Raw genomic sequence first — 22473 nt, forward strand, 5'->3', positions numbered from 1 at the left:
GACTTTACACAGAAAGCACAAGCAAGAGAAGAAAAATAAAACAGACCAGATGTGGCTCAAGCAGGTGAGTGCCCACCATCCACCCCAGGTTTGGTTCCCAGTGCCACCTGAAAAACAAGAACAGGGAAGTGGATGTGACTCAAGTAGCAGGGCACCTACCTACCACATGGGAGGTCCCAGGTTCAGTTTCTGGTGCCCCCTACAGAAGGAAGACAGCGAGCTGAGGCAGTGAGCTGATGCAACAAGGTGACACAGTGAGACACAGCAATCAGGGAGTGGAAGTGGCTCAAGTGATTGGGCACCACCCTCCCACATAAGCGGTCCCAGGTTTGGTTCCTGGTGCCTCCTAGAAAGTAAGATGAGCAGACACAGCATACAATGAACAGATACAGAGCAGACAGTGATACAAAATGAGGGCGGGAAGAAATAAAAATAAATCTTAAGAAAACCTTGGTTCCTGGGTTTTGGCACCAAAACAAAACAAAACAAAACAAAAAACCAACCAACCAACTCAGGGAAGCTGATGTGGCTCAGTGGTTAAGCATTGGCTTCCCCCACACAAGGTTCCAGGCTCATTCCCTGGCCCCCAGTACTTAAAAAGCAAAGACAACTTCTTTAAAATTAAAACTTTTGGGGGTTTTGATGTTGGATTTTGATGCTGGAGCCCCGGGAAGAGAGGAACCCTAAGCCTGGAAAGAAGCCAGCCCTGGGAAGGGAGGAACCCAGGAAGCCTGAACCCTCACAGATGTCGGCAGGCATCTTGCTCTGACATGTGAAAGTAGTCCTTGGTGAGGGAAGTAACTTACGCTTCATGGCCTGGAATCTGTAAGCTCCTACCCCAAATAAATACTCTTTATAAAAACCAACCAATTTCTGGTTTTTTGCATCGGAACTCCTTTGGCTGACTAATACAATGTTGAAATGTAACTGTTTACCCAATGCAAACTAAAGATGTTCCTAATTAAAGTCCTAAATTTATATTGATATTTGTACAGTTGAGATGCCATAATTATGTCCAAATGAATTCTTGGTGCTTCAGGGAACATATGGCTACAGGAAATAATAAAGTTGTTATATAATTATTTTCAGTGTTTAATGATGTAATGCTTTATGCGATGTTAATGTTCAGATCAATGAATTGTTAATGATGTAACTGTTGTAAACAGTAAACTACATCATCATAAAAATAAACTTATGTATAAAAGGACATTCTTGAGAAAGTGAAGACTGTAAAGAATGAGAGAAAATATTTGGAAACTGTGAAAGATAAAGATTTAATATCCAGAAGATATATAAATAGCCAATAAGCACATGAGAAGATGCTCAACATCATTAGTCATTAAGGAAATGCAAATCGAAACCACAATGAGATACCACCTCATACCCTCTAGGATGGCTACTATTTAAAAAAGAAAAAGTATGTATGATTTGGTGAGGATGGGGAGAAATAAGAACCCTCGGGAAGTGGACTTGGCCCAGTGGTTAGGGCGTCCGCCTACCACATGGGAGGTCTGCGGTTCAAACCCGGGGCCTCCTTGACCCGTGTGGAGCTGGCCCATGCGCAGTGCTGATGCGCGCAAGGAGTGCCGTGCCATGCAGGGGTGTCCCCACGTAGGGGAGCCCCACGCGCAGAGTGTGCCCCATAAGGAGAGCCGCCCAGTGTGAAAGAAAGTGCAGCCTGCCCAGGAATGGCGCCACACACACGGAGAGCTGACACAACAAGATGATGCAACAAAAAGAAACACAGGTTCCCGTGCCACTGACAACAACAGAAGCGGACAGAGAAGACGCAGCCAATGGACACAGAAAACAGACAACCAGGGCGGGGGGAAGGGGAGAAAAATAAATCTTAAAAAAAAAAACAACCCTCAAACATTGTGGGTGGGAATGTAAAATGAAGACTCTGCTGTGGTAAACACTTTGGTGGTTTCTCTAAGTTAAACACAACCACACGACCCAGCCATCCACATGCAGGTACATATCCAGAAGAACTGAAAGCAGGGAATCAAAGGAGTGTGTGTACACCAGTTTATCGCAGCATTAGTCAAAGGTGGAAATGACCCAAATGTCTATCAACAGCTAAGGGATAAACAAAACGCCTGTCCATACAGTGGCATATTAGTCAGCCGTGAAAAGGAAAGAAGTGACTCTACACTGTGACAATGTGGATGAAGCCTGAGGACGGCATGTCAAGTGAAATAAGCCAGACACATGAAATACCCAGCATACGCAGTCAGACCACAAGACTACAGCTGTGGGGCAAGTGGGAGGGCAATGCCTAATGGGACAGTTTGTTTGGGGTAAGGGAAAATATTTTGGCAACAGATGGCGGTGATGACGACACAGCATTGTGAAGATGATGCCCCCCACAGATTTTTACACTTGCAAGTGGTTTCGATGGGAAATTTTACGTTGTATATACGTGATCAGGAAAAAAACACTTGCACATCTATGATCCCTCCTGATATGAACACCCTGTGGGGGGCGGAGGGGGGGTCTACTTCATCCCCCAGCAGGGTGGGGACGTGGCCTGTGGGGGCGTGGCCTGTGGGGACGCGTCCTGCAGGGCCACCAGCCTTTCACTCTCCTTCTTGCTCCCTAGCTGCTGGGTGGCCTGGGAGGGGCCGCTTCTTGAGGGAAGTGGGGCCAGTGTGAGCCCCTTGCTTGCCCCCTCAGCTGTGTGCCCCTGGGGAAAGTGGGTGGTCACCAGGCCAGCTGTGCTTTGTTCTTTCAATTTTAGAACATTTTTATTACTCCAAAAGGAAAATTCCCATAGCCCCTTATACCCCCAATTGTCGATCCTTAGAATTGATAGTATCTTCTTTGCCACTGCTGCAAAAATACACTAGTACTGTTAACTACTGTCCATAAGTCACATTAGTTGCAATTTTCCATGTAGCACCCTGTTTTTTAAAAAAGATTTATTTTTCATTTCTCTCTCCCCTTCCCCCCCAGTTGTCTGTGCAGCACCCTATTTTTTAACATTTTGTAATAGAAGAATATTCTTATATTTATACTATTAACTGCAATCTTCAATCCCCACCAAAATCAGTTAATATGGTCCCGAGATTATCCTTTAGCTTCCTTTTTCAATTGACATTTACATCCCTAGACTACTTTTTAGCCACAGTCACTAAAATAAATCGGCCGTGTCATACTATAAAGGTACCATCAACTCTAACCAGTTCCACACTTTCACAATAGACCTTATCCTCTGTACATTCACCATCGGCTCCCATTCTCAATCCCCATCTGATTTCCTCGTAACCTACACTCAAGTTTACCTCCAGGCAGTGGTGCCTCTTAAGTCCTTATAAATACACAGCCGCGCGTGCCCGCGGCGCTTCAGTCCAGACCTGCCAGGAGCCGGCACCCCAGGCGAGCGCAGGCAGTGAGAAACGACACTGGAAATTCTCAACTGCAGGGGACTCCACAGGCTCCAGGCCGTCCTCAAAGATGCGAGTTTCAGCTGTGGGAAAGCGGGCTGGGAAGGAGGGACGCGGAGCCGGCGGACTCCCGGGGGGCCTGGCGGGCCCGTCCGGCCGTGTGGGATCCACGCTGGGAAGAGGTGGCCCTGAGTGGAGGCCTTGGGGTTGGTGGAGGAAAGCCACGAGCCGCTGACGCGCACCCCCCACTTAGGAGGGGTCACCGCTGAAAGGGCACACATCATCGCAGGGCCACAAGTTACATAAACCTTCCAGGGAAAAAGCTGGAATTCTTGGCAGCCACAGCACTAACAACTCTGTGGCCTCCAGTGCTCCTTCATCTGCAGAAACTCCCACGGCGTCCCCGGCCAGGCACCCTGCCAGCCCGACGGCCCAGGAGCAGCCCAGCGTGGCTTTGACTGAATCTGACACCTTGCCCAAAGGAGCAGGTCTCCAGACCTCAGCCGGCGTGGGTGACCTTCCCAGACACAGGGGTAAAGGTTAAGGGGCAAAGAGGAGGCTGGGGGGAGGGTGACTGGCGATTCTGCTGCTGGCCCTCTACCCCCCCTTGCCGCCCTGTGTGCGCCAAAGGACACAAACCTGGATGGGCAGGCCAAGCTGGGGCCACGGTGGGGGGGTGCAGAGTGCTGCTGCTTTGCTGGGGGTTGCAACGAGCCCCACACCCCTGCCCTGCTGCCTCCCAGGGAGGCCCACCCGGCTTCCTGTAGAGCACGGGCACCCCTGCTCCACCAGCGGGCGGGCCAGCTCTTGGTCTCTGGGCTGTGGCTTGTGGCTGAGCTGGAGGGGCCAAGTCCCCACGTCTGGGAGGGGCTGGAAAGAGCTCTGCAGGGGCGAGTAGGAAGGAGGGGGCAGTGCGGAGCAGCCAGGATGGGGCCTCTGGGGGCTGAGCAGAGGAATGGACAGGAAGTGGGAAGCCACCACCAGTCTGGCTGCTCCCAGCCACGACAAGGAAACCCTGGGACCCTCGTGGCACCTGTGCCAAGTGCACGGGGCTCCCGGCGGCAGCACGTGCGCCTGCCCCCAGCTCCTGTGTCTGGGCACCCTCCTGGCCTCTTCCTGGACCACATACTCCTCTGCACCTGGTCTGCTCCCCAGCTCTGCCATCTGATGCCCCCAGAAGCCCCGGATAAGCACCCCCGAGCCCTCTGCTCACCCCAAAGTCACGGCTCCACGCTCACACCCCTGCCTCCGAGCAGCAGGCTTTTACCCGCGCTCCAGCAGCCACCGTGGACTGGTTTCCTGTCCCTCCATACCCTGAGCCTGAGTCCAGACAGAGGGGAGACCCTCCCCTAAGCGACTGTGGCCCAGCGTGCTAACGTAAACTTAAAGAAAAGACCTAACTCGGACAGGCAGACTGCTCCATGTATTTTCTGAAGAGTGTGGCTCGGGCCGGCTGGGGCTTGTTGCCCCAGAAGCTTCTTCTGGCCGAGAGAATCCCATCCGGAAGATCTGCCGGCCCAGCCTGGGTGGGCTGGCACTGCGTGCGGGACCGGCGGCCCCTCGGGGGCTCCTGGCCACGTCGCGGTGGCCCAGTGAGGGCCCCGGCCTGCCCGCCAACCGCCGCGCTGAGGGCCTCTCCTGCGAGGCCTAGTAGTTCACGAGTTGAGCCGGGTAGACGCCATCCTTCTTGTCGAGCTGCAAAGATCCAAAGCAGGGGCTTTGGAAGCGGCCAAGCACAGCCCAGAGCAGCCCCCCGCAGCCCCCGAGAACACCCCCGTGCGTGACCCCCCTTTGTAGCCCCTCAGATGCGGAAACAGAGGCCGAGCTGGGCCAGACCCCCGCCAGCCCCGACGCCGGCACCTGGTGGTCCTGCCTGGGGGCCACGCTGGGCTTCTGGGCCAGGGGGGGCTTCTTGGAGACCCCGCTGCGGGGGACAGCGCCGGGCTGCACGGGCTCCTCCTCGCCGGGCATCCCCACTGCCCCCGCCAGCGCGTAGTGCTGCTTCCGCAGCTCCCCCAGCCGCACGCGCTCAGCTTCCAGCGTCTTCTCCAGCTCCAGGACCCGCACCTGCAGCCCCGGACACGCTCAGCACAGCTCTCGGGCCTCCCCCCTGCCCGGCGCCCGGGCCGCCGCGGGACTCCTACCTGGGTCTCCATCTCCTGCTTCTTCAACTTGATGAGGGACAGTCCAGAGAAGTCCATGGCGTCTGCGGCCAGAGCAAGGCTCAGCGCCCGGGCAGGCCCACCCCTGCGCCGCCTCGCACGCCCAGCCCCGGCGTCCTGCGCCGCCGGGCCTCGCCTACTTGCCTCTGTCCTCGACCTGCTCCTGGCCTGACCTGGTGGAGGCCACCACGTTGGCGGCCATCTCGTTGACGGAGCGGGAGCACTCCTGCAGGCGACTCAGGCGGGGGCTGTGCTTGTCCGCCTTCACCTGGGGAGCGCGCAGGCACGACTGGTCAGGTGGGCACAGGCACCGCCCCCGGGGGGCCTCTGGGCCCGAGGAGCCCGGCGCCCACGAGGCCAGGACGAGGGTGGAGCCAAGGTATGGTGGGCGGGACGGCGCGGACATGGGCGACCGGGCCGTCGCGGCCCCGGCCTCACCTTGGAGGCGGCCACCAGCTGGGCCGTGCTGGCGGCGATCTCATGGGAGCAGACGATGAGCTCCTCGTACTTGCCCGTGTGAAGCACCACCTTGTCGGCTGACTCCCTGGGGGGCGGCGCTGTCAGGCCCGCGCGGATCCCCCCCCCCGCCGGCAGGGCAACCCCGACGCCCCGCCCCCAGGCCCCTGGCCCCACACGCCCGGCTGCCCCCTGCCCTCCACAGCGGCAGGAGGCAGACCCCCGCCCCCGCCCACCCTCTGGCCGACATACACCAGCTGCGTGGCGCCCCAGCCCACGGCCTTGGACGCGGAGATGAGCCCTTCCGTCCACCGCGAGTTCTTGGCGTAGAATTCCTGCTGCGTGGCTGCCCCCTAGTGGCGACAGGAGAGCAGGGCAGGCGGGCCGGCTCAGGGGCTGCGGCTGGAAGGGACCCCACCCGGGTGCCCTCCCCCGGCCAGCCCCCCGGGGGGGATCAAGCTGGGTCTGGCAGGGTCGGTGGCAGGGTCTGGAAGGGGACGGCTCTCGGGAGCCCTGCTCCTTGCTGCCCCGCGGCGCGGCCGGCAGAGCTGGGGAAGCGCCCAGGGGGCCAGCGCGGCTCACCCTGCCGCTCTCCACGATTTCCTTCTGCAGGCTGGTGGACGCCGTCACCAGGAGCCGGATGGCCTGCAGGGACCAGATGCAAGTCACTCCGGGGCGGCCGTGGGTGTCCCCCCGGGCAGAGCCCGCCACTCACCTTCATCAGGTCTGTGCAGGAGTTGAGGATCCTGAAAGGGGTGGTAGGAGGTGAGAGGGTTCACAGAGAAGGGGAGCCGCCCCCCAGTTGGCTCGTCCGCAGCCGGAGCCAGAGGGGCCCTGCCCACGGCAGGCTCAGCAGGGCGGGGCCCAGGGCAGTGGGGGACACGGCAGGGGGACGCTTGGCTGGGGGGGGGCCGGCCCACCCCCGGGGAGGTGCGCTGGCCCCACTCATCCCAGAGCCTTCTTTCTGGAGCGCTAGAGCGGCCAGAAGGGAGAAGCACCCGGAACGTGGCGGGCCGTGGAGACCCTGACGCTGGGTGCCAGGGGTGGACCGAAGAGGGGGCTTCACCTCTCGTTCACCTCCAGCTTCACCCCGGAGCTCGAGTGGCGGGCCTGGTTCATCATGTCCTAGACCGGACGAGGGCGCCGTGAGGAGGGCAGAGCGGGGAGGAGGGGGGTCCCCGCGCCAGGCCTGGGCCCCTCCCGCCCGTGCGCTGCCCCGGCCCGCAGCTGAGTGGTGCAGAACCAGCACCCCCGGGGCTCCCAGCCCTGCTCCTACCTCGATCCTCCGCACTGCGTCTTCGATGGCCACGGACGTGGCCGCCATCTCCTTGTCGACCAAGGCCCCGAGCTCCTCCTGGCGCACATCCAGGCTCTTGGGTTTCAGCTCCTGGAGTGTCAGGAAGGGGCAGAGTCTTACAACCACCCCCTGGGTGCCTGGGACAGAGTCGGGGCCGCAGGATTCTTGGGGGTGCAAAATCCCCGCCCTCCTGCCCCCCCAGACGCGCCTGCAGGCCCCAACGCGAACGCCGGTTCAGGCGGCCCCGCTGGGGGCGCAGAGATCCGAGGCTCCCCGGCCCCCGCCGAGACCCGGCCCCTTGCTCACCTGGGCCAGCAGCAGGACGCCCTGCAGGGGGCTCCTCACCAGGCCGGGCCGGGCCTGTGGCAGAGCCTGGCGATCCTGCAGCTGCCGCGCGAGCTCCAGGCCGCGGGCCCCGCACTCCCGGCAGGCGTCCGTCAGGCCTGAGTGGGGAGGGGAGAGAGGGCTGTGAGGACGGTGGGCACCTGAGAACCCCAGAAGGAGCCCCCTCAGCCCTAGGCGCTCACGGTCGGCATGGTCGGTGGGGGCCAGGTGGGCGGTGGCGCCCCCGTTGACAATGGTGTCTGCAGCCAGGTGTGCAAACCGAGTCAGGGCGGCCACCAGGGTGGAGGCGTCTGTGGGGCAGACGAGGCAGTCAGGGACTGGGGGAGCCAGGGAGAGCCCCGACTTACCCACTCCCCCCAAAAGCCCTACGACGAGGAGCGGAGGCTGGCCCCGAGGTCTGGGGGGCCACAACCCGAGAGGCACGGCCCATGTGCCCAGGGCAGGGCAGGCTGTAGGAGCGGGCACAGCCGGGGCAGCTGCCCAGGGAGCCTCCAGAGAGGGTGGGAGGCGGCACTGGGCGCTGGACCTGGACGCAGCCCCGTGGTCTCTGCCCCGGCCCGCCTTGCGGCCACCTACCTGACATCGAGGCCAGGTACTGGGAGTGGCCTGTCTCCAGGCCACTCACGGCGTCCACGGCGGCCTGGGCCCGGCTCACCAGGTAGTCTGCAAACATGGAGAGGGTGTGGGAGGCTGGCGGCGCCCGGCCCAGCCCCAGCTGCCCCCTGCCGGTCCCTTGGCCGGGTGGGAAGAGGCGAGCGGGGTGGGTGGATACGGGGAGCACGCAGTCCTCCTGGGCAGGGCAGGGAGGGGACGGCCGGGCGCCTGCCCTGGCGCCTACCTGGGGAGCTGGTGCAGCGCAGGTGCAGGGGGTCGTCCAGCTTGCTCACGGCGTCCTGCAGAATGCGCTCGGCCTCGGCGGCTGCGTCCCGGAGCACAGTGAACTGCCCGTCCAGGAGCCTCTGCTGCAGCCCCTGCTCCTGAGACTCCTGGTGGGGGTGGGAGGGCAACTCGGATCAGCCCCCGGGCCTGGGGGTCCCCAGGGCAGCTCTAGGGTCCGCCCCCAGGGCAGCAGAGACCCTCCGTGGGAAGGGAGGGGGCTGTTGAGGAGCGACCCCCTCTCGACCCCCCAGTACCTGGGACGCACCCTCTCAAGAGTGGAGCGAGCAACTCAGTGATGGAAAAACAAACCACCCGAAACACGGACAAAGCTCTGAACAGACATTTCTCCAAGAATATACAAATGGCTACGAGCACAGAAGAGATGCTCACGTCCCCAGCCATTAGGGAGGTGCAAATCAAAACCGCGAGGAGAAGGAAGCGGACGTGGCTCAACTGATAGAGCATCGATCTACCATATGGAGGGTCCAGGGTTGGATCCCCAGGGCCTCCTGGCCCGTGTGATGAGCTAGCCCACACGCAGTGCTGCAGTGTGCAAGGAGTGCCGAGCCATGCAGGGGTGTCCCCGCGTAGGGGTGCCCCACGCGCAAGGAGTGTGCCCCGCATGGAGAGCCACCCCAAGTGAAAAAAAGTGCAGCCTGCCCAGGAGTGGGGCCGCACACATGGAGAGCAGACGCAGCAAGATGGCGCAACAAAAAAAGAGATGCAGTTTCCCAGTGCCACCAGATAATGCAAGCGGACGCATAAGAATACACAGCAAATGGACACAGCAAACAACGAGGGGGGGGGGTGTGGAGAAATAAATAAAAGGAAAAAAAAAAATGCAAGGAAATGCCACTGCGCACCCACCAAAGGGGCTCAAAACCCAAGACAAGGCACAGCAAAATGCGGGTGGCAGTGCGGGGACACTGGGACCCTCACACGCTGCTGGTGGGGATGTGAAATGGTGCGGCCGAGAGGAAGGCAGCCTGGCAGTCGCTTTCAAGGTTCAACAGTCCCGTCTGAAGCAGCAATTCTGCTCCCAGGTGTAGCCCAAGAGAAACACATGCTCAGAACAGCCGGAAGGTGGAAGCCCCCAAATGGCCATCAGCTGGCAAATGCCTGAACCCAGGTGGTCTTTCCATATGGTGGAATATTACTCCACCATCAACGACCAAACAGTGTCGTGTGCTAGAGCGTGGACGAACCGCAATGGCGAATGGGAGGCGCCAGACGAGAGGTCACAGGCTGTGTGATCCCATTTACGGGGAACACCCAGAGCAGGCAGACCCACCGATGGGACACGGAGTGGTGGCTGCCCAGAGCTGGGGGGTGGGAGGACTGGGGGTGACCGCAGATGGGTACTGGGCTTTGGGGAGTGAGGAAAATGTCAAATTGGTTGTGGTGAAGGTTGCACTAAGAAACAGTGATCTGTCTGGTATGTGAACCGTACCTCACTAAAGGTTTTTTTTTTTAATAAAGGAATGGGACTTGTTCATGGAAAACTACAAAACGTTGCTGAGACAAATCAAAGACCTAAATAAGTGGAAGAATATCCTGCATTCCTGGATTAGAAATAAAATATTGTTAAGGTGTCGATCCTGGGAAACGGACTTTGGCCCAGTGGTTAGGGCGTCCGTCTACCACATGGGAGGTCCACGGTTCAAACCCCGGGCCTCCTTGACCCGTGTGGAGCTGGTCCATGCACAGTGCTGATGGGCGCAAGGAGTGCCGTGCCACGCAGGGGTGTCCCCCGCGTGGGGGAGCCCCACGCGCAAGGAGTGCGCCCGTGAGGAAAGCCGCCCAGCGTGAAAAGAAAGTGCAGCCTGCCCAGGAATGGCGCCGCCCACACTTCCCGTGCCGCTGACGACAACAGAAGCGGACAAAGAAACAAGACACCAAGAACAGACAACCAGGGGAGGGGGCGAAATTAAATAAATAAATAAATCTTTAAAAAAAAAAAAAAAAGATGTCGATCCTACTCAAAGCAGTTTCCAGAGTCAAGGCAATCCCAGACAAAATTCCATCAGCCTTGGTCCCAGAATTGGACAAGTCAACCGAGTGGAGGGAGAGTGCAGGGCTGTGGTGACAGAGAACACAGGTGAGGGACTCTCACTCCCGACTTCAGAGCTTCTTGCAAAGCTGTGGGAGTGAACAGTGTGGCGCTGGCACACCAAAGGCACACACTAGAACAGAGTTCAGAAACAAACCCTCACATCTCCCAGTCACTGGTTTTCATCCACTCAGTGGGGAAAGAATGTTCTCTTCCGCTGGGAAAACTGGAAATCCAGACGCAAAAGAATGAAGGTGGCCCCGACCTCACAGCCGTTTCAAAAATAAACTCAAAATGGATCAAAGATCTAAATACAAGAACTGAAACTATGAAACTCACAGAAGAAAGCATATCTTCAGGACCTTGTATTAGGCAATGGATTCTCAAGACTTTAAAGCAAAAACACAAGCAACAAAAGAAAAATTAAACGGGACTTCATCAATTTAAAAACTTTTGGGCAAAGGACATTATCAAGAAAGCAAAAAGACCACCTACAGAATGGGAGAAGATACTTGGATACCATGTACCTGTAAGGGTTTAACATCCAGAATATATAAAGAACTCCTACAACTCAACAGCAAAAAGATAAAACCACCTAATTCTAAAATGGGCCAAAAACGTGCATAGACATTTCCCTGAAGACACAGAAATGGTCAAAAACCACATGAAGAGATGCTCATCATCATCAGCCATTAGGGAAAAAGAAATCAAAACCGCAAAACACCCACTAGAATGGCTATTATGGGGGAAAAACGGGAAATAAGAATTAGGGAGGATGTGGAGAAACAGGAACTTCCTTCATTGCTGGTGGGAATGTGAAATGGTGCAGAGCTGTGCAAAGAGCTGGGCGGTTCCTTAGAAAGGTAAGTGCAGAATTACCACCTGACACGGCAATCTCATTTTCAGGTATACACCCGAAAGGACTGAAAGCATAAATAAAAGGTATATTTAAAAAAAGAACTGAAAGCAGGGACTTGTCCAGATGCTTAGATGCCAATGTTCACCGCAGCATTATTCACGACAGCCAAAAGCAGAAGCAACACGAGTGTCCATCAACGGCTGGATAAATAAGGTGTGGTCTGGGGAGCGGATGTGGCTCAAGCAATCGAGCGCCTGCCTCCCATATGGGAGACCCCAGGTTTGGTTCCCGGTGCCTCCTAAAAGACAAGCAGACAAGCAGAAAGACGAGGGAGCCTTGGATGGGGGGAGAGGGAGCATGTGGTCGATCCATGGAATATTACTCAGCCATAAGGAGGAGTGAAGCCCTGACACACGTGACAACGTGGATGAACCCTGACGACATCGTGCCAAGGGAAATGAGCCAGACACCAAAGGACAAGGGGTGTGTGACCTCACCGATATGTAGTAACCAGACCAGCAAATCCGTGGAGTCAGAAACTAGAATACTAACTACCGGGGGGGGGGGGGGTGAGGATGGGGAGGGGAACGGAAAGCTCAAGCCCATGGGGCTCAGAGTTTCTGTCTGGGAATGTGGGAAATCTTGGTAAGGAGGTGGCAATGGCGGCATAACGTCATGAACGTGATTACGCTGCCAACTGCAGACTTGAGTGGGGTGAAAATGGGAAAGGTCACGTTGTACATACGTTATCCCGGTAAGAGAAAAAAAAAAAAAGCAGGCAAGGCCATGCTACCTTTTGGGCGAGCCGGCCCTGCAGCTCGGCCCTCTCCAGGCTCAGCGCCGCCTCCTTCTCACGCGCCAGGCCCTGGGCGGCCAGCAGCTCGGCCTCCTGCTGCCGCGCGGCGCTGCTCAGCGCGTCCTTCTCGGCGCCCAGCGCCACCAGCTGCGAGCTCAGCTCCGACCCGCTCTGTGGACAGCAGGGGTGTGAGCCTCCTGCCGCCCCTACCCGTATCTACAGACGATTCCTTCTGTCCAGGCCTCGCGTCCCCACCACGCTCGCCGCCCGCCAGTCTGAGAGTTTCCCGAGCTGCTGCCCCCTTGCCCCCCTGGTACTGGCAGAACTACGCCCGAGGACCGGCCAGGGCAGCCCCGGCCCCAATAGCAGTGAGGCGGGGCCCAGGTCACAGGAAAGAGGATGCTCGCTTCTGCCCCCCCGGGGGCCCTCCAGAATGCCCGGGCCCTGCCCAGCACCTGCTCGGAGCGGCTCAGGGCTTCCTGTGTGCGGGCCAGCTCCCCAGCTCTGGCCTCCAGATCCCTCTTCAGCTTCTCCAGCTGGTCGCTCTGCTCCTCCAGCTGGGACAGGATAGGACAGGGGTCACTGGGGCGGGGGCTCCAGGGCTGGGGCCCGGGGAGGGGCGTGGGCCCTGCATACACGGCGGCCCACCTTCATCTCGGACTCCCGTCGCGCCTGCTCCATCTGGAAGGCCAGCTGCTCTTTCACCCGCGCCACCTCCTCCTGGGTCTGCTGCGTCACCGTCAGCTGCTTGGCCGTGTCTGCGTTCTGAGCCCAGGTAGAGGGACCGGCTCAACCCCTGCCCCCGTGGAGGGCACCTCCTCCGCCAGCGCCAGGGGTGACAAGCCCCTGCCTTGGACCGAGGCTGCCCCCGACGGGCCCGGGCCAGCCCACCTTCCTGAGCAGCTCCGCGTGCGTGTTGACGAGCTCGCTGTGCTTCTCCTTCAGCTTGCTGTAGCGCGCCTCGGTGGCGCTGGCCTTCTCTGCAGGGGCGAGAGGAGAGGCACGGTTCTGAGGATGCAGAGGCTGGGGCAGGGCGTGGAGGGGACCCCTCGGGGGACATGTGCTCCCGCTCAGATGCGCCCTGGCCCCCCAGCCCTGGCTCCCCTGGCCACACGCACTCTCGGCCTCCTCGCGCAGCCCCTGGTTGCGCTCGGCCTCCAGCCGGGCGGCCCGCAGCAGGCTCAGCTCGTCGCGGAGCTGCTCGTTGTCCACCAGGGCCCTCTGCTTCTGCTCCCGCTGCTCCTCCAGCTCGGCCTCCAGCGTGTTCACCTGGCCCTTCAGCTGCGCCACGTACCGCTGGGCCTGCGGGGCAACCCGAGGGGTGGGGTGAGTGGGCCCTGCTGCCCTGGGCCCTGCCTGCCCGCGGGGGCCCGCGCCCGCCCCACCTCCAGCCTGATCTTCTGCAGCTCGGCACGGAGCGTCTCCACCTCCCGCTTCAGGTTCTCGATCTGGAGGTCCCTGTGGACAGAGGTCAGGCAGGCGGGGGTTATCGAGGCCCCGTAGGCCTCCAGGGTGGACAGCGAGCTGGGGTTCAGGCTCGGCTGACCAGAAGAATCACAGAGCAGCATTAGGGCCACACGTCTCCCTCTTCTCAGTGCCGCCCAGCCCCACCCGGCTTTGGGGCACCTCGTGAGCTCATGTGCCCGCATCCGGCCTTCCCGGGCGGAGCCTTCTGACCGCCTTCCCCAGCAGCCCCGAGACCCCCGCAGACGGCTGCCCGGGCCCTCACCTGTCATCCTTCACGGAGCCGTTGGGGGGTCCAAACGTCTGCTCAAAGAGGTCAGCCACCACCTGGAAAGCAGAGCCCGTGACGCGCAGCCACTCGCCTGCACCCTGCGGGCCGGGGGAGTGGGGGGCAGACACCAGCAGAGGACCAGGCCCCCCCCCGCCCCATGCTGGAGCTGGAGGCCCTTTTGTGGGGGCTGCAGGGGGACGGGCAGGGTCTGTGTCCCAGCAGCCACCGCTCCACCCACGGGAAAAGGGAGGGTGCTCACCACAGGCTCCCCAGCGGGGGGTCCGGTGCTGATCTCAATGAGGGTCTCCGGCTCCTCGTCCTCCGGGGCCTCCTCGGGGACCACCACCACCGGCTTGATGTGCTCGGCCAGGGCCGAGGCCCGGAGGAAGTTGGGAGGCCCCTGCGGGGGCAGGGCAGGAGCCGCTCAGCCAGGGACCCCAGACCCTGGGGGCCCATCCATGCGCCAGGGACCGGGGGTAGGGTGAGGTCTGGGGGGAGGGGGGAGCAGCAGGCACCTCGGGCAGCCGGGGGATCTGGATGAGCCGCTTGAAGTAGAGCATGTCGGAGGCTCTGCGGAAGAAGTTCCTGAGGCTGCCGAGGGAAGAAGGGGTCACGGAGGAGCTGCCCGCCCCAGCCACCCCCAGCCTCCCTTCCCAGCCGCGCCTCAGCCCTGCCCCGCAGCTGGCACCTGTGGAACTGCTCGTGGAAGCGGTCCCTGTGGCCTTGCAGGGTGTCGGCAGGGAGACCTGGGGGGACAGGAGCGCATGACCTGGAGAGGAGCGCACCTAAGTCCTGGGGCTTAGGGAGACAGCAGGTTTGCTCGCCCGCTCGCCCCTCCCCGGCTCCTCCACGCTCCTAGAAATCCTCGGGGATTGAAACCATCGCCTGAGACCCGGCTGGGTCCCACCCACCTAGCTCCAGGGGGAAACAGGAGGGGCCCTGGGCTGGGCAGGGCTCGGTTCTGACCTCCTGAGCTCCGGGCACGAGGTGCTGAGCGGAAAGGATGGGAGTCAAACCCCATCTGGACCCGGCTTGGCAACGCACCACCAAGCGCCTCTGACGCCATGCGCTTGCCCACAGCAGAAGTGAAATCGTTTTTATACCCTAAACCTGCGGCTTTCGAAGTGTGTCTGGGGACGAGGCCCTTTCAGGGGCCCATGAGGTCAAAACTATTTCCAGGGTGCTGCAAAGACACCGCTTGGCCTTTTCGTTGCCCCCGGCCACCCCCCACCCAGGGCCGCATGCAGCCCAAACACTGAGGCCGCAACAGGCAGTTCAAGAGCTGCCAAAACGTAAAGCAATGCCACTCTTCTCCCCAAGTCCATTTTTGTTTTGGAAAAGTTATTTTTACAATAAAAAATGTAATATTTTTAGTTTTTCTCTTTAAAAAATAATTCTATACTTTAAAATTCGCCACTTAAACCATTTTTAAGTGTGCAACTCAGTGGCATGAACAAATGCCCCTGTTGGGCTACCATTGGCACCGTCCAGCACCAAGACCTCGGCCCCCACCGCCTCAACGGCAGTTCTGCACCACGAGACCGACTGCCCCAGCCCCTGGCGACCCAGGACCAGCCTCCTGGCTCTAAGGGTCGGCCTGTTCTGGACATTTCCCACAAGGGGACTCCCACGTGCCCTTCTGCGTCCGGCCTCTTTAGTCAGCGACAGGTTTTCAAGACGCATCCACGTGGTCGCACGCGTCGGAGCGTCATTCCTCTCTCCCGCCACATACTGTCCCGTCGAAGGGAGAGGCCACGCTGTGCGTGTCCACTCGTCTGTTGACGGCCATTCGGGCGGCTTTATTATTATTTTAATTCATATTTTTCAAGCTCCTCCGATTCAGCTCGTTTCTAACAGTAAATGCTGATGGATACAAGCCCCCCCTTGCGTGGCTCCCCGGGCTCCCGCTGCCCTCGGGCGCCCGGGCAGGGAGGGGCCGGGCTACTCACAGGAGTGCAGCCTGAACATGAGCTTGACGGTGTAGTGGTAGAGGGGGCTGCAGTCCTGGATGGCCTGGATGAGCGGGGCCAGGCGGCACTGGCCTGAGGATATCTGGGACACGGCGATGGCCGTGTTGAGCTGCCGGAAAACTGGAAGGAGGGGCAGGAGGAAGAGGGCGTGAGCACAGGCCAGGGTCGGTGGCCGGGGTCGGTGGCCAGGGCCTGGGCCGAGTTAGGCAGGCCAACAGTGACCCCACCCATGGCCACAAGGACCCCGCGAGGATGGTCCTCAAGCTTCTCAGACACCCACGTGCTCCCAGCCCCGACAGGGGGGCCCGAGGACTGCCACGGCCTGAGCTCAGGCTGCGGGCGGCAGTGAGGCCGGCCCAGTCACTGCCTCCTGCTGACCAGGCCGCGGTGCTGGAGATGCGCAGGTGGGTCCCCACCCAGGTCTCACAGGGCTGAGCGTCAGGGAAGGGAAGAGGCTGCAGGGCCCAAGGGCCCCCCGCCGGGCGTGCTCCAGGCCACAGCAGTGGGGTCAGCACTGGGCTCTGCAGACCCCAAGGTCCCGGAACCTCACTTGACCCACGAGTCAATCTCCCCTGCCCCGACAAGCGAGCCATTCGTCAGATCTCGCAAGAAGATCCGGGGAGAAGGGGCTGCCAGCGCGGTGCCCCGAGGGACAGACGCCGGGATGGCTGTTCTGGAAGTCTCCTGGTTTACTGCACTTGGGGTGGGGCCGGAGGGAGGGGGTGAGAAGCAGCAGCTAAGTTTTACCCCTGCCCTTCTCCAGGTTACTCTTTAATTACTAATATAACCATATACTTGTAACGTCTAAATAATTTTCCTCTGAATAAAACCAAAACCCAAAGCACCAGGGCTAAATGTGCGTGTAAACATTTTTCTGCAACTTGCTTTTGCTCAAGAAATGTTTTCCAGGTCCCTCCCCAGGAGCACATGGGGACGTGTCTCCTCTCCATCCCCTTGTGTGCCCAGGCAGCCCCTTCTCCCCGGGAGCATCAAGGACGCTGCCCCTCAGGGGCTGCCGAGAGCTGGAAGCCCTGGGTGAGCCCAGGAGCAGATCCGGCGAGCAAGGGCGGTGCCGGGCAGGGGCCGGGGGGTCGGCTCCCAGCCAGGGGGCTGCCTTGTGGAAGCCTCCCAGGCGCACCAAGGATTCCACCCCAAGCTGGCCCCTCCTCACAGGACCCATGGTCCTCCACCTGCCCCTCCTGGCAACTTGGGGGGGCCGGCAGCCTGCCCCTTTCTAACTCCTGGAGAGCTTTCCTTAAAAAGGCTTTCGCTGCTCCTCTCGCGGGGAGCCACTGAGTCACCCACGAGCTGTTTGGAAGCTGCCACCCCAAACAATTGCCTCTCCAGACTGGGAGGGTAAGCCCTCTGGGACTTCCTGTCCAGCGGCCTGGGCTGGGAAATCGGACGTGACTCAGAGGGACATTACAGCAGAAGCTGGCACGGGCGGTGCAGAGCCGTGCCCGCAGCCCGTGCTCGCCGGCCCTACCATCCACCTGCCCTGGGGCAGCTGACCACCCTCCCAGGCCCTGGTGCCTGGGGTGGGGAGGTGCCCGGGAGGGGCAGGGGCAGGCGAGGAGGCCAGGTTGGCCCAGCAGGCAGCGCCCTGACGTCGCCTCTCGCATCCTCTCATCCCCACGCAGTCGGGGGATTTTGTCAGACCCCGGGGCTTCTGGCCGGGGGGCTCACCTGATTCTGAGAGCTTCAGCTCGCAGTCCATGTAGTCGAACATCTCCACCGTGAGCTGGAAGCTGAGGACAGGAAAGGGAAGGAGGCGAATGGCGGGGGCCGGCAAACCAGGCCCCTGCCGGGCACACGGCGGGGGCGCATCCTTCAGCCCCCGACGCCAAGCACGCCCCGTCGTTTAAGTGGGGCCTCGTGTCCTGGCAACGTGCCCTTCAGCCCTAGAAATCCGTTCAGCCGCTCGAGCACCAGCAAACAAACAGCTGCCGCGTGGGTCTGAAATACTTTAGGGACAAACAGGGAAACCGAGGAAGGAGGGATGAGGACGCCGGGGCACGGCACATGTGCCGAGGGACTCACATGTTGTTGATGTCGGTCCCGGCAGCCTTCTCCAGCACCTCATCTGTCACCTCCAGGCCTGCAGGAAACTGGGGGTGCTGTGGAGGAACCCCGCCCCCTCAGCTGCAGCCCCTGCCCCTGGCAGGCCTGGGAGTGGAGAAAGGGGAGGGGGACGAGCTGGGCAGGCTGGGGGCCGCCCTGGGGACTCTACCTTGAGGTGGAAGGAGATCTTGGTCAGCAGCAGTTTGGTGTAGAGGGTCACCAGCTGCCCATACCGGTCGTGTAAGTGCCCCTGTGGGGAGAGCCTCGGTGAGGGCCGGCCCTGCCGACCGCCTGGGCACGCGTCAGGGCAGACAAGGAAACCAAGGCAGAGGGAGGGAGGGGGGGAGCTGAGGCCCGCCCTCACCCGCCCAGCCCTTCACTGACTCGCCCCGGGCCCCCCCCAACTCTTCTTTTCCTAGGGGCCTCCACAACCTCGGCTCCCGCGCTCTTATCTTGCCACTTGTCCTTCTTCCCAAAGAGGCCCTTGTGAGAAGAGCTCTCTGTCCCAGGGCAGGCGGCCAGCCCAAGCTGGGACATTTTACTCAAAGTGCTGGCGTGCGGACAGGGAGGTGCATTCTGGCGGCCTCAGCCTGATGCCCCGTCAACCCCCTCCGCGCCCCCCCAGCTGGCGGCCCCTCGTGTGTGTCACCCTCCAGGGGCCAAGCGCCCTGCTGTGCCCACCCCGCAAAGGGGGGTGCACCGGCAGCACAGAGGCGGACAGAAACGCTCCCCACCGAGGGGCCTCCGATTCGGGGAGGTTTGGGGCGGATGCAGGGAACGCCGCTCCCCAGGGCCCTCGGCGTTCGTTGCCGGCGCTGGCTGAAACAGGAGCAGCGTCGACTGCCCGCCTGGGGGTTGCCAAGGAGCCCGCACCCTGCACGGGGCCTCCCCCGCCACCCCGAGAACCGGGGCTCAGGCTCAGGACCGCAGCGTCTCCCGGCTCCCAGGGTGGGCAGGCCGGGTGATTGCGGGAGCCCAAGAGTCCGTTAGTTTTGCGTTTGGAACCTGCTGCACCAGCCCGTGTGGGCGACTCTGGGTTGACCGACGCCCCCCAGCCTTCTGCTCTAGAAGAAGGGAAGCCCCACCCGCAGGGTCCCAGGGGGCCCTGAACTCCAGGCGCCACCCACCGGACTTGGCGGCACCTACCCACAGGTCCCCGAGCTCCCGGATGTTGCTCCGGTACCGCTGGCAGTCATGGAGAACCTGCAGCACGGGGAGTGGGAAGCAGCTCGCGGGAGGGGTCCCGACGCCCTTGCCCCCACCCCAGCCGGCACGCCGGGGGGAGGGCCGAAGCGGGGGGCAGGGGGCAGGCGGGCCCCGCGGACAGGACGCCCCTTCAGCCCGGGGGCAGGAGGGGTGCCGCACTCACGTTGGGGTGCCCGTCCCGGAGGACCTTGTGGAGCACGTGGCAGAACTTCCAGCTGAGGATGGAGCTGCTGGGCAGCGGCAGGCCGATGGCGTAGGACCAGAAGGTGAAGGCTCCCTTCTCGTGGTGCGTGCCCAGGATGATGCCTGCGCGGTCAAGGCCAAGGACGGACGGGGACGGGGCTGCCCCGGCACCGCCCGCTCCGGCTCCACGGCCGCGGCTCGCAGAGCTGCGGGTTCCAGCCAGGAGCGGGGCAGGGGTCCCTGGGGAGCCCACCCCCGGCCGGAAGCGCCTCCGTGAAGGGGATGCTCCATCGGCCGCCTGAGTGAACCCACGGCCACGGCGGACACCACGGGCACCCCGCTTCCCAACCCCCCAGGAGGAGGCCAGGGGTCAGGGGGGACCCGGCCCGGCCCCTCCCACCTCCTCCCTGGGCCGGAGGGGTCGGGGCGGCAGAGAAGGATACGCCGGGCGTGCTTCTCCTTCACCGGGGCCTCCTGGGCATTGATGGCTTTGCTGATGCTGATGGCCTAGACGGGACAGAGAGGCCGAGGTCAGACGCGGCCATGGGGAGGGCCGCGGGGAGGGCCGGCGAGGGGGCCGACGTGCCCGGCTAGAGGCGCAGGCAGGGGGGAGGGCCGAGGACGTTGTGCCAGCCTGCGCCAAGCACACCTCTGCGGGATTTCCTTCCACCCGACACGGCAGCAGACGCTTCACCTAAGGCTCAAGGCCACCGAGCTACCAAGCTGGGTACCAAGGAGGTCACCCCTGGCCCCAGACCAGCAGGGCCCGTGCTCTCCATGGGAGACACGACCCTCTGGGTCCCGAGAGAGCTGTGACCCCACTACAGATGGGTGGCCTAAGCTCGAGCTCCGTGCTACTCCACCGAGAAGCAGGACTCGAACCCAGGGCCTTCCACATCGCCCGCCACAGAGGCCTGCCTCGCCTCGGGGCAGGGACAGAAACCCCAGCTTGGCTCCACCCCCGCTCCCCCTGGCGGCTCCTGAGAGCTGGTGGGAAGGGGGGGGATCCGCTCGCAGTGCCCCCTCCCAGGCTTCTGTCCCCCAGGCGGCCTCTCTGGTTGCTTCCGCTCGCGCTCGCCCCCCCCCCCCCCCCCCCCCCCCGCGCGCTCGCAGCCAGTCTGGCCCCGCAGCCGGTGTGAAGGCATCTTGTTTCTCCGCCCGGGGGCAGGCGCAGGAGCCCCTTGGAGCACCCGGCCCCGCACCTGGCTGGGCGGGTCGGTCCTCCGGGACTGGGTGCGGGCCAGCGTGGGGGGGGTCCCAGACGGGCCGTCCTGCTCCAGGCCAGCCTGTCCCCCTCACCTGGAGACCTCAGCCAAGGTGGCTCCGCCCCCCCAGGTCTGTCCAGCTGGTGTCTGCTGAGCCTGCGGTGGTGCAGCGGAGGGTGGCGCCCCCACCTTCGCCCCAGGCCCCAAGCCCACGGTGGCCACCTTGTCCCCAGGGAGCACCCCCAGGCCCGGACAGGGCGCGCGCCGCCCCTGTGCTCCCTCGGGGCCAGCGTGCCCTCAGCCTCCGGGCGGACCTCCCCTCCCGCGCGCCGGGACCTCGGGGCCACTCTCCCTCCCCGGCGCCCGCTGTTACCCCGGCCGTTCTGGAGGTTTCCTCTAGGGGCGCCATCTCCCAGCCGCCAGGTGGGCTTCCCACCTCCTGCAGGGGGAGGCGGCGCCGGGTGGCCGCAACTGCGCTGCGCTGAGGAAGGTGGCAGCAGGGGGCCCGGCAGCACGTGGGTCCTGAAGGATGGCCTGTGGCAGTGCCCAGGAGCCTCCGGCATCCAGGGCTGGGGGGGGGGGGGGCGCTCCGGGGCCTGTGTAGCCCCCACCCGTGCCGACCCTGGTGAGCAGGGCACGCATGGGGCCCGAGAGCCACACCCAGACAGGCCCCTGGCCACCCCAAGTCCTCTGACAGGAGAGGCAGGTGGTTTTAAATGGGGAAGCAGGAAGCCCCACTGGGGGGTGCCCCGTGAGAGAGGGCCAAGCGAAGGGGGGAGGGAGGGGGCCAGGCAGGGAACACCAGGGAGCCTGCGTTTTCCCTTTTCCTCCCCCTCCAGGGGGTGCCCAGGCAGATGGCAACTCCTCTCCACCCGGGGCTCCTGCCACCCCACCCCCACCCCCTCCTGGCCATGCTGCCCAGGGCAGCAACACAGAGCTCCGCGGACAAGTGGGCTGGGGGGGGGTGGGGAGGAAAGGAGGGGAGGGGCGGTGGGAAAGGAAGGGGAAGAGGGAGGGGAGGGGAGAAAAAGAAATAGAGGAAGGAAGAGAGGTAGTATGGGGGTAGAGGGGACTGTGGAGGGGGGTATGGGGGAGAAGGGAGTGGGCAGAGGGGGTGGGGAAGGAGGAGGGGAGGGGGAGAAGAAGGGAAAACACCAGCTCCGCGGAGCACCAGCCTCCAGGAGGAGCGCGCGCTGACTGGCGCCCTCCCCCTTCTCTTGGCTCTCTCATGGGGCATCCCCTCAGTGGGGCTTCCGGCCCCCCCCCCATTTAAAACCGCCTGCCTCTGCCTCCGCCAGCCACCGCCCTCCTGCGTCTGCCCCGCGCCCTGTGAGGCTGGAGGGTGGGCACAGCCGCCGTGGGCTCTCGCCATCCCTCCGCTGGCCGCAGCCCTGGTCTACCTGCTCAGCGAGAGGGAGGGCAGGCAAGGGGCGCAGGAAGGCAGGTGGGGCCCGACTCAGCAGGCCCTGTCCGTGCCCTGCCCCCCGCTGCCTGAGCGGGGTCCCGCGGGGCCTCCTCCCGCGTGAACGGCCCCGTTGTGCGGCGTGGCAGATGTGTGGCGGCGGCGGGGGCGTGGGCGGGCCACACAAGGAGGCCCAGTGCTCTCACAGTGGGCGTCTGTCAGCTCCCCGGGCACGCTCTTTCTAGCTCTTTCTACCAGGCGGCAACAGCCTCCCGGGCCCCTGCCTGCCCTGCTGGGGGGTGGGGGGGTCTCACCGTGGAAGCACCCTGCTTTGTTTCAATGCTACCAATGCAAAAGTCACATAAATTTCATCACTTTACAGCAAATGGCGGGGACACTTAGGACATTCAGGCTGATGCACAGCATCGCTACCGCCTAATTCCGGGGCATTTTCGTGCCCCAGAAGCAAACCCTGTGCCCA

General features: G+C 62.2%; 1 protein-coding gene across 1 annotated transcript in view; it reads right to left on the reverse strand.

Moving 5' to 3' along the window:
- Nucleotides 1-1249: 1249 nt before the first annotated feature.
- The window catches only part of HIP1R (huntingtin interacting protein 1 related), a 30187-nt gene continuing 8963 nt past the window's right edge, over nucleotides 1250-22473 (reverse strand). The window contains exons 2-32 of the mRNA XM_004455959.5: nucleotides 19829-19892; nucleotides 19366-19508; nucleotides 19143-19199; nucleotides 18166-18246; nucleotides 17976-18052; nucleotides 17622-17683; nucleotides 15915-16055; nucleotides 14654-14711; nucleotides 14481-14556; nucleotides 14225-14365; nucleotides 13960-14021; nucleotides 13616-13688; nucleotides 13349-13532; nucleotides 13122-13210; nucleotides 12879-12995; nucleotides 12686-12787; nucleotides 12228-12401; nucleotides 8485-8632; nucleotides 8223-8309; nucleotides 7829-7936; nucleotides 7608-7744; nucleotides 7281-7391; nucleotides 7071-7129; nucleotides 6720-6750; nucleotides 6587-6649; nucleotides 6257-6357; nucleotides 5987-6092; nucleotides 5693-5816; nucleotides 5531-5592; nucleotides 5247-5453; nucleotides 1250-5081 (exon numbers count right to left, since the gene is read on the reverse strand). Of these exons, the coding sequence (XP_004456016.1) occupies nucleotides 5034-5081; nucleotides 5247-5453; nucleotides 5531-5592; nucleotides 5693-5816; nucleotides 5987-6092; nucleotides 6257-6357; nucleotides 6587-6649; nucleotides 6720-6750; nucleotides 7071-7129; nucleotides 7281-7391; nucleotides 7608-7744; nucleotides 7829-7936; nucleotides 8223-8309; nucleotides 8485-8632; nucleotides 12228-12401; nucleotides 12686-12787; nucleotides 12879-12995; nucleotides 13122-13210; nucleotides 13349-13532; nucleotides 13616-13688; nucleotides 13960-14021; nucleotides 14225-14365; nucleotides 14481-14556; nucleotides 14654-14711; nucleotides 15915-16055; nucleotides 17622-17683; nucleotides 17976-18052; nucleotides 18166-18246; nucleotides 19143-19199; nucleotides 19366-19508; nucleotides 19829-19892 (3093 nt within the window). The 3' untranslated portion in view covers nucleotides 1250-5033. The remainder of the gene's footprint in view (nucleotides 5082-5246; nucleotides 5454-5530; nucleotides 5593-5692; nucleotides 5817-5986; nucleotides 6093-6256; nucleotides 6358-6586; nucleotides 6650-6719; nucleotides 6751-7070; nucleotides 7130-7280; nucleotides 7392-7607; nucleotides 7745-7828; nucleotides 7937-8222; nucleotides 8310-8484; nucleotides 8633-12227; nucleotides 12402-12685; nucleotides 12788-12878; nucleotides 12996-13121; nucleotides 13211-13348; nucleotides 13533-13615; nucleotides 13689-13959; nucleotides 14022-14224; nucleotides 14366-14480; nucleotides 14557-14653; nucleotides 14712-15914; nucleotides 16056-17621; nucleotides 17684-17975; nucleotides 18053-18165; nucleotides 18247-19142; nucleotides 19200-19365; nucleotides 19509-19828; nucleotides 19893-22473) is intronic.

Source organism: Dasypus novemcinctus, chromosome 19 (assembly GCF_030445035.2).
Source record: "Dasypus novemcinctus isolate mDasNov1 chromosome 19, mDasNov1.1.hap2, whole genome shotgun sequence".
In the NCBI taxonomy this organism is placed as follows: Eukaryota; Metazoa; Chordata; class Mammalia; order Cingulata; family Dasypodidae; genus Dasypus; species Dasypus novemcinctus.